The sequence below is a fragment of the Panulirus ornatus genome, chromosome 65 (assembly GCF_036320965.1).
Source record: "Panulirus ornatus isolate Po-2019 chromosome 65, ASM3632096v1, whole genome shotgun sequence".
Lineage (NCBI taxonomy): Eukaryota > Metazoa > Arthropoda > Malacostraca > Decapoda > Palinuridae > Panulirus > Panulirus ornatus.
This window is the reverse complement of record NC_092288.1, coordinates 24,641,432-24,653,613: the sequence shown is the minus strand read 5'-3', so window position 1 is coordinate 24,653,613 and position 12,182 is coordinate 24,641,432. Positions and strand designations below refer to the sequence as shown.

The following is a 12,182-nucleotide window of genomic DNA, read 5'->3' as shown; positions in this document are numbered from 1 at the left end:
ACAGGGTTACAGGATGGTCTCATTTAGAGCAAGTCAAGCAGTACACAAGCTCCAATCAGGTTTCAGTGTACTGATGACCATCAAAAGTCTCTTGAAGTTCCATAACAGAACAATCCTATCAGCTACTGCAAGTAATCTCCTGGGCAGACACCATGTGACTTGATTCCTCTAGTCAATGTATCACTATAAGAGAAACATTGGAAATTGAAAACTGATTCCTCATGATCTGTCTACACCATCTCTACTGGTGACAACATAAACAAATGTTGAATGGCCATTCTTGTAAAAGCAATACAGGTTGAGCATCCCTAGTCCGAAAACCCAAAATGATCCAAAATCCGAAACTTTTCTCAGCAGCATCATGACATTAAGAATTACCCTAAATACATCATTTCTTTTACTGTTAAGTACTTGTGTGAATAGTATAAGAAAATGATTGCTTATCAGTAGCATATAAATTCAGTCAGGAATGAAGGTGATGCCAAACAATCACAGATTGTCCACATGGGCAGCTAATGTGACACCTTAGCTTTCTGATGATTCTGTGTTAAATAAACTCTGTTTCATATGCAAATTATTAAAAATATTGTATAAATTATCTTCAGGCTATGTGTATAAGGTGAATATGAAACAAATGGATTTTGTGTTTACACTTGGGTCCCATCCCAAGATATATCATTATGCATATGCAAATATTCCAAAATCCGAAACACTTCTGGTCCCAGGCATTTTGGATAAGGAATACTCAATCTGTTAAAACAACAAAATTTGAGGAGAAAGCCACCTTGTGAAAAATCTGGCTGAGTTTTGTAACATCCAATGCCATGTGTGTGACCATTAAATCCCAGATCCATACACATTACTTCCAATACGAACTCTTTTAAAACAAAAGTGAAATAGATGATAAATTATCTAAATCACAAAAAAAACACAAACACAGCATTACAAAAAGTCAAATGCAGGACAGATAAAAAATAAAAAGTACCTGTCAGATGACCCATCAAAACAAATCTAAGGTTGCCAATGTAGGTTAAAAATGATGAATGTTCCCTCCAATTACATTAATTCATGAGATAAAACAAAGTAAGATTCATGTCATGGAAAACCAGGAATGATACAGGATTCCCACCCAGCATGTCTAACTACCAGATATGAAAGTTAGAACACCATAAATTAACATAAAGCAATGATAAGCAAGCAGGTCTCCACAGTGCCCAAGTAAGCAAATTTATAATGTGGCATACTGACTCATGGCACCACCTCAACTCCATGCCATGACATCATATACTTGATTGGTTTGCTGTGGGTGTAGAGTCACTGTGAATCAATTTCCTGGCATCATACATTTTACGAAGGTTAAAAGGGGTACCTGCACGGATACACGCTATTCAAGAGGTAAAACAGTGATTTTACCTTCACTGAGCAAGTGTTCCCTAAGATGCCCATAGGGTTCTGTTCTTTCGTGAGAAAAAAATGATCAATATATTGTAAATGAATTTGCAACACTATGCCAAGTATTCAGCACCTAATAACCTACTCCATATAAAAAATACAATGTTTGGCTTCTTACATATATCCTGTAAATAATATGTAAAAGAAACTACAGTTTAAGATGATGAGAAAATTCAGAATTGTCCCTACAAAATTAAGTTCGTTTGAAAGAATGACATAGCTATAAAATAAGAACCAAAGGCTACTGAAAAAAGGAGTATTACCTTGCTACATCCAGCCTTTGTGGAAAACATTAATTCAAGTGTCAGCAAAAGCAGTGGGCATAGAAATTTAGAGCTGAGTTGCTCCAGCAGGTTAGAACAGGTTTCTCGCACCAGCTTTCGTATTTTTGAATCTTGCTTTCCAAACCATCCTTCATCATCCCACCACTCTTTGACTTTCAGCATGTGTTGCTGTGAAGAGAGAAATCAGAAGTTATACTTTTAATAATTAGAACTATATCCAATTCTACTCAATTTCATTATGATTTCAAAAAGTTATTTTCTAAAGTAATGTAAAGCTGCTATTCTTCACTCAAAAAATCAAAATCAGACTATGCTATTTCCAATATCAACAGTATCAACTATATGAATGACTTACCAGTAACAATGTTCTTGCATTTAGCAGATGTTCATTATATTCACCAGCCTCTGCTAAGATAACGTCATCTATAATATCATCACAAATATCACCAGCAACATTTTCATCTCCTGAACTTGTTGAATCTGCCTCCTCAGTGTGCAGACAATAAGGTTCATGCTCAATAGGATTTATTTGTGAATGTTTAGGTGACAAATGAAGATGACCAAACATATTTAGAAAAGGCATGAACCTTTTCAAACCTGGAGGAACAGCACTTGCAAGAAGCATTTCAGCTAACTTGAAGATAACAAGGTCATGCAGTGTTTTTGGTGTGCTGCTTGGAACAGTTGGATACGAGTCCACCATCGTGTGGGACAATGCTTTACAATCTTGGTGTTGAGCAAGGGATTATTACCCACAGTTGATGAGTCAAGTTGGAGTTTCTGTGATCAGTGACTTAAACTCCATCACATAAAACTGGAAAGATATAACAGAATTAGTGAACATGAGTAATAACAACCATTTACTTAAGAAAAGGCTTACTATTAAACTTGAAATTATATTTCTGATGTGTTAGCTATACTGAACATGAAGCAGGCTATGAAAAGAATGAAAAACAAGTATTGCTAAAGTTACAAAACAATTTTCCTTAACTTTTAACAGTACAGGTGCACCACCGACTTTCTGGTACTTTTTGTTCCAAAGCATTGCTGGATTAACCATGTTGCTGGACCAACTGTGGTCACATAATAATAATTCATCAACACACCTCTAACCCACTAATTATACATCTCACATGTGTCTAAAGTATACCATGGATTACTAGAAATTTAAATTAAACAAATATTAATTGTTTGTGCACCCTAAGATGGTAAGTCTGTCCTTAGATTGTTTGAATCCTGTGGGTTCTTCTTCATCTTCTGTTTTTGGTGTTTTCCTAGGTGTGCATCGCCAAAATAATGCAGTTTCATCTGCATTATACACCTGCTTAGGACTGATGTGCTCATCAGCTACGAGTTTCGCAAATTTGTTCACATACTTGGCACCTCCTTTGTGGTTCGCAGACCACTTTTCTCCGCACACATTATCCATGGATATTCCATGAATCTTCTTGAATCTTTGAAGCTATCCTTCACTATAGTCATGCTCATGTTGTAATCCAAGTTCTTTATGGCACAACTTAGCCTGGTCCATTATCATGCTACCTGACACGTCCACTCCATCACTCCGACGGTTTCGAAACCATTCCATCATCACTCGATCGTACTCAGTACTCTTACCATCTTTCATAGTTTTTCTAATCGTCACTTGCTTTTTGGAATCACAGTCTGCATAGAATTTCAATATTTTCTCCCTTTACTTCTTTATATCATAAACAGTTGATGAACCAATACTGTAGAGGTCACACAGCTTACACACCGAAACACCACGGTCCATTTTTTCAACATTTCTACTTGGATCGATATGGTCTGGTGTTCATGTTTGATACCATGACTGACACTCTCATATGTCTTAGAAGCCATGCCCAGGGTCAAATCTAAGCAAAATAAGCTAAGAATTTCACAGAATGTGGTATCCCCACCAACAAGTGCAGTGTAAAGAAAGTAAATAAGCTCGCCCTACACACATCAACTGTGGCCGCCCACTAAACTAGTCTGGTGGCTGTGGTAATTTCAAGTTCCCTCACGTAATTTTGTCCATACTAAAGGAGGTGCCGAACCATCAGTTGCCGGAAATTTGGTGGTGTATCTGTATTACTAAGGAGGAGGACGAGGAGGAGGCGGAGGAAGAAAAGGAGGGGGTATGGAGGAGGACTTTCTTTAACAAAGGTAGTACAAATAATACAACATTTTGGAAAAGTGATTGGGATACTATCTTTTTCTTTATCCCATGACTTTAAAAACTTGACACTTGGGAGAGCAAGGGGATGACTTTCTTTTATGAAAGACAGTATACTGTAGATAGAAGACAATGATGATTTGGAAGAATGACTGGGATCTTTCTTTCTATCTTATGACTTAAAAAAAGAAAAAAAAGGGGTAAGCTATGAAAATCTACGAAAATGTGGATCTAATCATGTAAAACCTTACCCAACTTTCCATACAGGGTCTTCTGATATGCTGTCAGTATATCTAGTGCTAGGGAGATAGGGGGGGTATCAAGAACACAGATGACAAAAGGTATCACATATGTCTGGAGACTGTGGATTCAGATGGGTGTACATCTAGTGAAATAAAATTCAAAACGGTCGAGAGAAAGGTTAAAAGCTTCTTATGTATCTTTGTGACTATATGTTTCTTGTCAATGTTGAATCTGCTGAGAGGAGAAAGCTGTGAGTATAGGTTCCTGAAATATGAAGAATAGGTAAGACTTTTACCTCTACTCAGATGGTGGTTAGTTATGGAGAGATCTGGATGGGAAGGTTTACTGCAATTGGAAAGAACTGAGTAAGAAGCAAAGAGGTAAGATTGTACTGGAAGTATTTTTCTTTCATTGTGGAAGTGTTGAATGTTTTTGGTTGCTAGGCAGCCAGTGATTGTTCTAAGTGCTCTGTTTTGCATGGTTTGAAAAATAATTTCACTTGTTTTCGACAGAGTGGTTAACTAGGTATGTATGGCATAGTTTAGGGTAAAGCACATACATAGTACAGCACATGAGCAGATTCGTTTTCTTGTCCAAATATGATACCAGCAAGACTTCCCAAGGCATTGAGTATGTTTGTGACCTTTGAGCTGTTGTGGCGTAACGAGTGGAAGTCATGTGTGTATTGCATATAATACCCAATGTGATTGGAGTTTTACATGTTGCATGTCTTTTTCCTGTTTCGATAGACATTAGGTGATAAGATGTGACGGCAGAGTCATTTGGATATAAGAGAACTTTTACACTGTAGTTTGTAGGTGAAAGAAATCATATGCAAAGACACGAAAGGGTTGGAGAGGGATAGCTGCTACTTGGGAAACTCAGTTGTAGACCTTGAGAATTTTGGAGGTGGAACCTTTTACAGTGACTCTGGCTATGAAGCTGGGAAACCATTTTTCGTCAGATATGGGGGATAGTGCCAAATACGTTTTCTGCAAATTTGTGTCAGGGATGATTTCGAATGCTTTGTTGATGTTCAGTGTCACTAATAATGTACAGGATGAGCACTGTGGCTGGAGAAGTCATCTAGGTTGAGTATCCTGTCTCCGAAACGTCTAGGACCATCATTATTTTGGATTTCTTTTTTTGGAATATTATCATATACATAAAGATATACAAATGGAAAACAGGAAGGTATAGAAACAAACGGGTTAGAGCTGAGACATACCTCAACATTTTGACCGTCCAACTGTCTTCCTCAAGATATACTGATTCCAGCATTCGGCAGGACTGTGTTTCTCAGCAAGTGATGGTCACCTGATTGGATGCCTTGGCGTGTCGCTCTATGATTTATCGCTTGTCTTGCTGCCTCCACCCGTTCAGAGTGATCGCCGCTGCCTGACGTGATCAGCAGATGAACCTAGGCCTTGTTTTAACATTGTTCTTAAGCTCTTCCTCTAGGTGAGCTCTCACACTATCACTGAACAGTTTGTCACTTGCCTGTAGTTGCCTTGGTGTCTACCGTTTAGTGATAGTGTGAGATCTTACCTAGAGGGAGGGATTAAGCACATTAATATAACGTCTGGGTTCATCTGCTAGTCACGTTAGGCAGCAAAGATCGCTGTAAACGGGTGGAGGCAGCAGGAAAAGCGATCCAATGAGACACACCAAGGAGTCCAACCGGGTGACCATCACTTGCTGGGCAATACAGTTGAATGCTGAAATCAGTATCTCCTGAGGAAAACCGTTCAACAGTCGAAGTTTGAGGTATATCTTCGTTCTAACCCGGTTGTTTTCATGCCATCCTGTTTTCCATATTTGTCACAATGGAAAATGAAATATCTTGGGGATGGGACCCTAAATACAAAATCCATTTATGTTTCACATACAACTTATACACATAGCCTGTAGGTAATGTATACAATACTTTTAATAATTATGTGCATCAAACAAAGTTTGTGTAACACTAATCCATCAGACGGTTAAGGTGTCTGCCGCCCATGTGGACATCTGTGGTTGTTTGGCATCGCCTTCATTCATGACTCGGAATTTATATGCTATTGATACGTAATCATTTTCTTACCCTATTTACACAGAACAGAGTAAGTGAAAAACAGTGAGGGATGCACGTATGTCTGGCGGTGACAATGGTTTGTAACAAAGTAGCGCCAACAGAGTATCAAAGCCCAGCATGGAGCAAAAGAGGTTAGGTGTGTGGAATTTTTCACTTGTAATGTCATGTTGCTACTCAAAATGTTTCGGATATTGGAGCGTTTCAGATCAGGATATTCAACCTGTACTGGTAAACTTCAAGGAGAATAAGAAAAAGCTTTGGAAGGAGGTAAATACTGTCAGGAGAACCAAGAAAACAAATACAAGCATCAGAAGAGGGATCAGATGGGGTAGTGGTAACAAGCAAAGAAAGGGTGAAAAAAAGATGGAGTACCTCGAGAGACTGATGACGGTGTTGGATGATATGGTGGCAGATGTAGGGTGTTTAGGTTGTGAAAGTGTGTGTGAAGTGAAGAAGTCATGGCAAATAGTTTAGCGAAAAAGAGCAGAGGTTTTATCCAGATAAAGTCTTGCAGATGATGAAGTGTAGGAAGGCAAGTGAATTTTGGATGGAATTGCATCTAAATTTCTAAAGATAGTAAATGACAGAGCTGTATACATTGGTTGCTTGGATTCGCAACGTACCAAGTATGTATGGCTCAAGGTGAGGTACCTCAGAATCAGCGGAATGCTTTCACAGTGCCATCATATAAAGGCAAGCAAATCTTCAAAATTAACAAACCATCGTCACCGCGACTTACGTGCATTACTCACTGTGGTTTTTGCTTATTCTCTCCTCTGTGTGAATAAGTGTAAGAAAATGATTGCTTATCAGCAGCATATAAATTCAGTTAGGAAAGAAGGTGATGCCAAACCACCACAGATCGTACGTATGGGAGGCGGACGTTGTGACAACTTTCTGATGGTTCAGTGTGTTACACAAACTTTGTTTAATGTACAATATTATTAAAAATATTGTATACATTACCTTTAGGCAATGTATTTAAGTAGTATATGAAACGTAAATAGATTCTGTGCATAGACATTGGTCCCATCCCCTTGATATCTTCTTGTCTATCATCCATCATGACAGATGTGGAGAAACATGGCGGTATGGAAACGAACGGGTTAGAGATGAGACATACTTCAACGTTTCGACCGTGCACAGGTCTTTCTCATGAGCTACTGATTCCAGCATTGGGCGGGACTGTATTCCCTAGCAAGTGATGGTCAACCTGTCGTAGGCCTTGGTGTGTGTGTCGCTCAGTTTCGATCGCTTGTCCTGCTCTCGCCACTCGTTCACAGCGATCTCCGTTGCCTGACGTGACCAGCAGCAGATGTACCCACAGGTTGTATTAACGTTGTTCTTCGTCCCTCTAGGTAAGCTCTCACACTATCACTAAACGGTCTACGCCATGGCAACTACAGGAAAGAGACAAACTGTTTAGTGATAGTGTGAGAGCTTACCTAAAGGAAGGGAGTAAGAACAACGTTGACACAAGGTCCCCGTCCATCTGCTGGTCACGTCAGGCAGAGAAGGTCACTCTGAACTGGTAGAGGCAGTTGGACAAGCGATCCAATCAGAGTGCGAAGCGCCAAGCCGTCTGACCTGTTGACCATCACTCACTGGGCATCACAGTCCCGCTCAATGCTGGAATCAGTACCTCTTGAGGAAGACCAGTGACCAGTCGACACGTTGAGGTTATGTCTCAGCTCTAACCCGTTTGTTTCCATACCATCCTGTGTTCCACATATCTCAATATGTTTATGAATATTTTCCAAAATCCGAAACAATATGGTCCCAGACATTTCGGATGAGGGATGCTCAGCCTGTACTGAAAGTAAAGCAGGCTACTAAAACGAATGAAAAACATGTATTGCTAAAGTTACAAAACAATTTTACTTTATAAACAGTATTACTGAGGAGGAGGAAGAAAAGGAGGGGATATGGATAAGGATTTTTTTTTTTTATAGCAATGGTAGTGTGATGTATAAAGAATACAGCAACCTTTTCGAAGTGATAGGATGATTTTTCTAATCCCATGACTTTAAAAAGTTGTCACTGGGGAGAGGGAGGGGAAGACTTTCTTTTGAAAAGAAAGTTTACTGGAGACAGAAGACAGTGATGAATTGGCAGTATGACTGAGATTTTCTTCTTTTTTATCGACTTAAAAAAGAAATCATAAGAGAAAAGTTACGACAATCTGAGAATATGAGGCTAATGAATGTAAAAGTAGAAATACAAATAAGAATTAAAAGAACCTATGAAAACCTCACCCAACTTTCCATACAAGGACTCGTGATATGCTGTCAGCATTTCTAGTGCTTGGGAGATGGGGGATCAAAAACACAGATGACAAAAGGTAACACATATATGTATGGAGATTGTGGATTCAGGTGGGTGTACATTTAGTGAAATGAAATTCAAAACTGGGTCGAGAGAGAGAGAGAGGCTGTTAAGTGCTTCTTATGCATCTCTGTTTTTACCTCAGATGGTGGTTAGTTATGGAGTGATCTGAAAGGGAAGGTTTACTACAACTGGAAAGAACTGAGCGAGAAGCAAATGGAGGAGAGATTGTACTGGAAGTATTTTTCTCTCATTGTGGAAGCGTTGAATGTTTTTGGTAGCTAGGCAGCCAGTGATTGTTCAAAGTGCTCTGTTTTCTGTGGCTTGCAAAATTGTTTCACTTGCTTTGGACAGAGTGGTTAACTAGGTAGGAATGGCATAGTTTAGGGTGGAGCAGATAAATAGTTAGTAGAGGACATGAGCAGATTCATTTTCTTGTCCAAATCTGCTCCAGCCAGACTTCTGAGGGCATTGAGTATGTTTGTGACCTTAGTGCTGTTGCAGTATGAGGAGTGGATGTCATGTGTGCGTTGCACGTAATGCCCAGTGCGAATGGAGTGCTGTTGACCATCCATTGTCATGGGAAGGTTCAAGCTGATTTCATGTCTATCTGAGGTTATGAGGATGATGATAGATTGTGTGGTGATGCAGATTTTTGTTCTGAGCTAGGATTCTAACAGTGTGACATGATGTTGCATGTCTTTTTCTTGCTTCGATAAACCCTGGGTGATGTGATAAGACTGCAGATTCATCTGGATATACGAGGACTTTTACACGGTGGTTTGTAGGTGAAAGATCATATGCAAGGACACTAAAAGGGTTGGAGAGGGAGAGCTGCTCCTTGGGGAACTCAGTTGTAGACCTTGAGGATTTTGAAGGTGAAGTCTTTTAAGATTGACTCTGGCTCTGAAGCTGGCAAACCATCTTTCGTTTAATGATGTGGGGGATAGACATATATCTTTTTCGAACAGATGTGTCAGTGATAGTGTCAAATGCTTTGTTGATGTTCAATGTCACTAATAATGTACAGGAACGGCACTGTGGCTGGAAAAGCCATTTAGGCCGAAAAAGGGTAAAGCTGAAGCAAGAAAGTACATGTTGAGTATGCCTTATCTGAAATGCCTGGAAGTATAATTGTTTCGGATACTGATCTTTTTTTTTTATTTTGGAATATTTCCCATATACATGATGAGATATATGGAAAACAGGACGGTATGGAAACAAACGGGTTAGAGCTGAGACATACCTCAACGTTTTGACCGTTCAACGGTCTTGCTGAGGAGGTACTGATTCCAGCATTCGGCGGGATTGTGTCCCCCAGCAAGTGATGGTCACCCGTTCGGACGCCTTAGCTGGTCGCTCACTGATTGGATCGTTTTTCCTGCTGCCTCCACCTGTTCACAGCGATCTCCGCTGCCTGACGTGACCAGCAGATGAACCCAGATGTTATGTTAACATTGTTCTTCATTGCTTCCAGGTAAGCTCTCACACTATAACTAAACGGTTTGTCACTTGCCTGTAGTTATCTTGCTGTTGACCTTTTAGTGATAGTGTGAGATCTTACAGAGAAGAATGGACTAAGAAAAACGTTGACACAATGTCTGGGTTCATCTTCTGGTCACATCAGGCATTGGAGATCACTTTGAACTGGTGGAGGCAGCTGGACAAGCGATCCAATCAGAAAGCGATACACCAAGGCGTCCGACCAGGCGACCTTCACTTGCAGAATAGTGTCAGAACATGAAAACAAACGAAAACATCAGAGAAGGGATCAGATAGAGAAGTGGTAACAAACAAGGAAGGGGTGAAGAAGATATAGAGTGAGTACCGTGAGGGACTGATGAATCTGTTAGATGATATGGTGGCAGATGTGGGGTGTTGAGGTTGTGGAAGGATGCGAAGTGAGGGAGTCATGGCAAATAGTTTAATGAAAAAAAAAAATGAAAAGGTGGAAAAAGCCTTATAGATGTGATTCTGAAAGCGTTTCACTTGATTGTACACTACCTCTTTTACTGTGGCGTTATAATATCGAAGGTGCACTCAGCAGTACCTTGGATATTCTCAAATATTCGAAATAACCATCTCTATACCTTTGTTATGATGATTAATTCAAAAAATAATTTTCTCAATAATATGCCATAAAACTTAATTGAGTGAAGCATTAATTACATGTTATGAGCTTTTTAACATGCTGTTCCACTGCCAGGCACACGAGGTACTCCAGGAATACTGTGCGCTTAGACATACATAGTTTTTTTCTACAATGAAATATGATAACTAAGGGTTCTTACAACTAATATTTATCATCTTGTAAGAGTATCCCTGGGGATAGGGGAGAAAGAATACTTCCCACGCATTCCTCACGTGTCGTAGAAGGCGACTAAAGGGGACGGGAGGGGGGGGGGGGGGGCTAGAAACCCTCCCTTCCTTTTATTTTAATTTTCTAAAAGGGGAAACAGAAGAAGGAGTCATGCAGGGAGTGCTCATCTTCCTCGAAGGCTCAGATTGGGGTGTCTAAATGTGTGTGGATGTAACCAAGATAAGAAAAAAGGAGAGATAGGTAGTATGCTTGAGGAAAGGAACCTGGATGTTTTGGCTCTGAGTGAAACGAAGCTCAAGGGTAAAGGGGAAGAATGGTTTGGGAATGTCTTGGGTGTAAAGTCAGGGGTTGGTGAGAGGACAAGAGGAAGGGAAGGAGTAGCACTACTCCTGAAACAGGAGTGGTGGGAGTATGTGATAGAGTGTACGAAAGTAAACTCTAGACTGATATTGGTAAAACTTAAAGTGGATGGAAAGAGATGGGTGATTATTGGTGCATATGCACCTGGGCATGAGATGAAAGATCATGAGAGGCAAGTGTTTTGGGAGCAGCTGAGTGAGTGTGTTAGTAGTTTTGATGCACGAAACCAAGTTATAGTGATGGGCTAGTTGAATGCAAAGGTGAGTAATGTGGCAGTTGAGGGAATAATTGGTGTACATGGGGTTATCAGTGTTGTAAATGGAAATGGTGAAGAGCTTGTACATTTGTGTGCTGAAAAAGGACTGGTGATTGGGAATACCTGGTTTAAAAAGAGATATACATAAGTATACGTATGTACGTAGGAGAGACGGCCAGAGAGCGTTATTGGATTACGTGTTAATTGATAGGCAAGTGAAAGAGAGACTTTTGGATGTTAATGTGCTGAGAGGTGCAACTGGAGGGATGTCTGATCATTATCTTGTGGAGGCGAAGGTGAAGATTTGTAGAGGTTTTCAGAAAAGAAGAAAGAATATTGGGGTGAAGAAAGTGGTGAGAGTAAGTGAGCTTGGGAAGGATACTTGTGTGAGAAAGTATCAGGAGAGACTGAGTACAGAATGGAAAAAGGTGAGAACAGAGGACGAAAGGGGAGTGGGGGAGGAATGGGATGTATTTAGGGAAGCAGTGATGGCTTGCGCAAGAGATGCTTGTGGCATGAGAAGCGTTGGAGGTGGGCAGATTAGAAAGGGTAGTGAGTGGTGGGATGAAGAAGTAAGATTATTAGTGAAAAAGAAGAGAGAGGCATTTGGACGATTTTTGCAGGGAAATAATGCCAATGAATGGGAGATGTATAAAAGAAAGAGGCAGGAGGTCAAGAGAAAGGTGCAAGAG

At 40.1% G+C, this 12,182-nt stretch overlaps 1 protein-coding gene across 2 annotated transcripts in view; it reads right to left on the bottom strand.

Annotated features, from left to right (window-relative positions):
- Positions 1 to 12,182, bottom strand: part of LOC139746502 (uncharacterized) — a 31,700-nt gene that overhangs the window by 14,630 nt on the left and 4,888 nt on the right. The window contains exons 1-3 of one of the 2 annotated variants that reach the window (XM_071657808.1): positions 5,384 to 5,826; positions 2,092 to 2,550; positions 1,716 to 1,904 (exon numbers count right to left, since the gene is read on the bottom strand). In XM_071657808.1, coding sequence (XP_071513909.1) covers positions 1,716 to 1,904; positions 2,092 to 2,439 — 537 coding nt within the window. In that variant the 5' untranslated portion in view covers positions 2,440 to 2,550; positions 5,384 to 5,826. Of the gene's footprint in view, positions 1 to 1,715; positions 1,905 to 2,091; positions 2,551 to 5,383; positions 5,827 to 12,182 lie in introns of those variants that run through there. The other variant, XM_071657807.1, reaches the window with a different exon arrangement.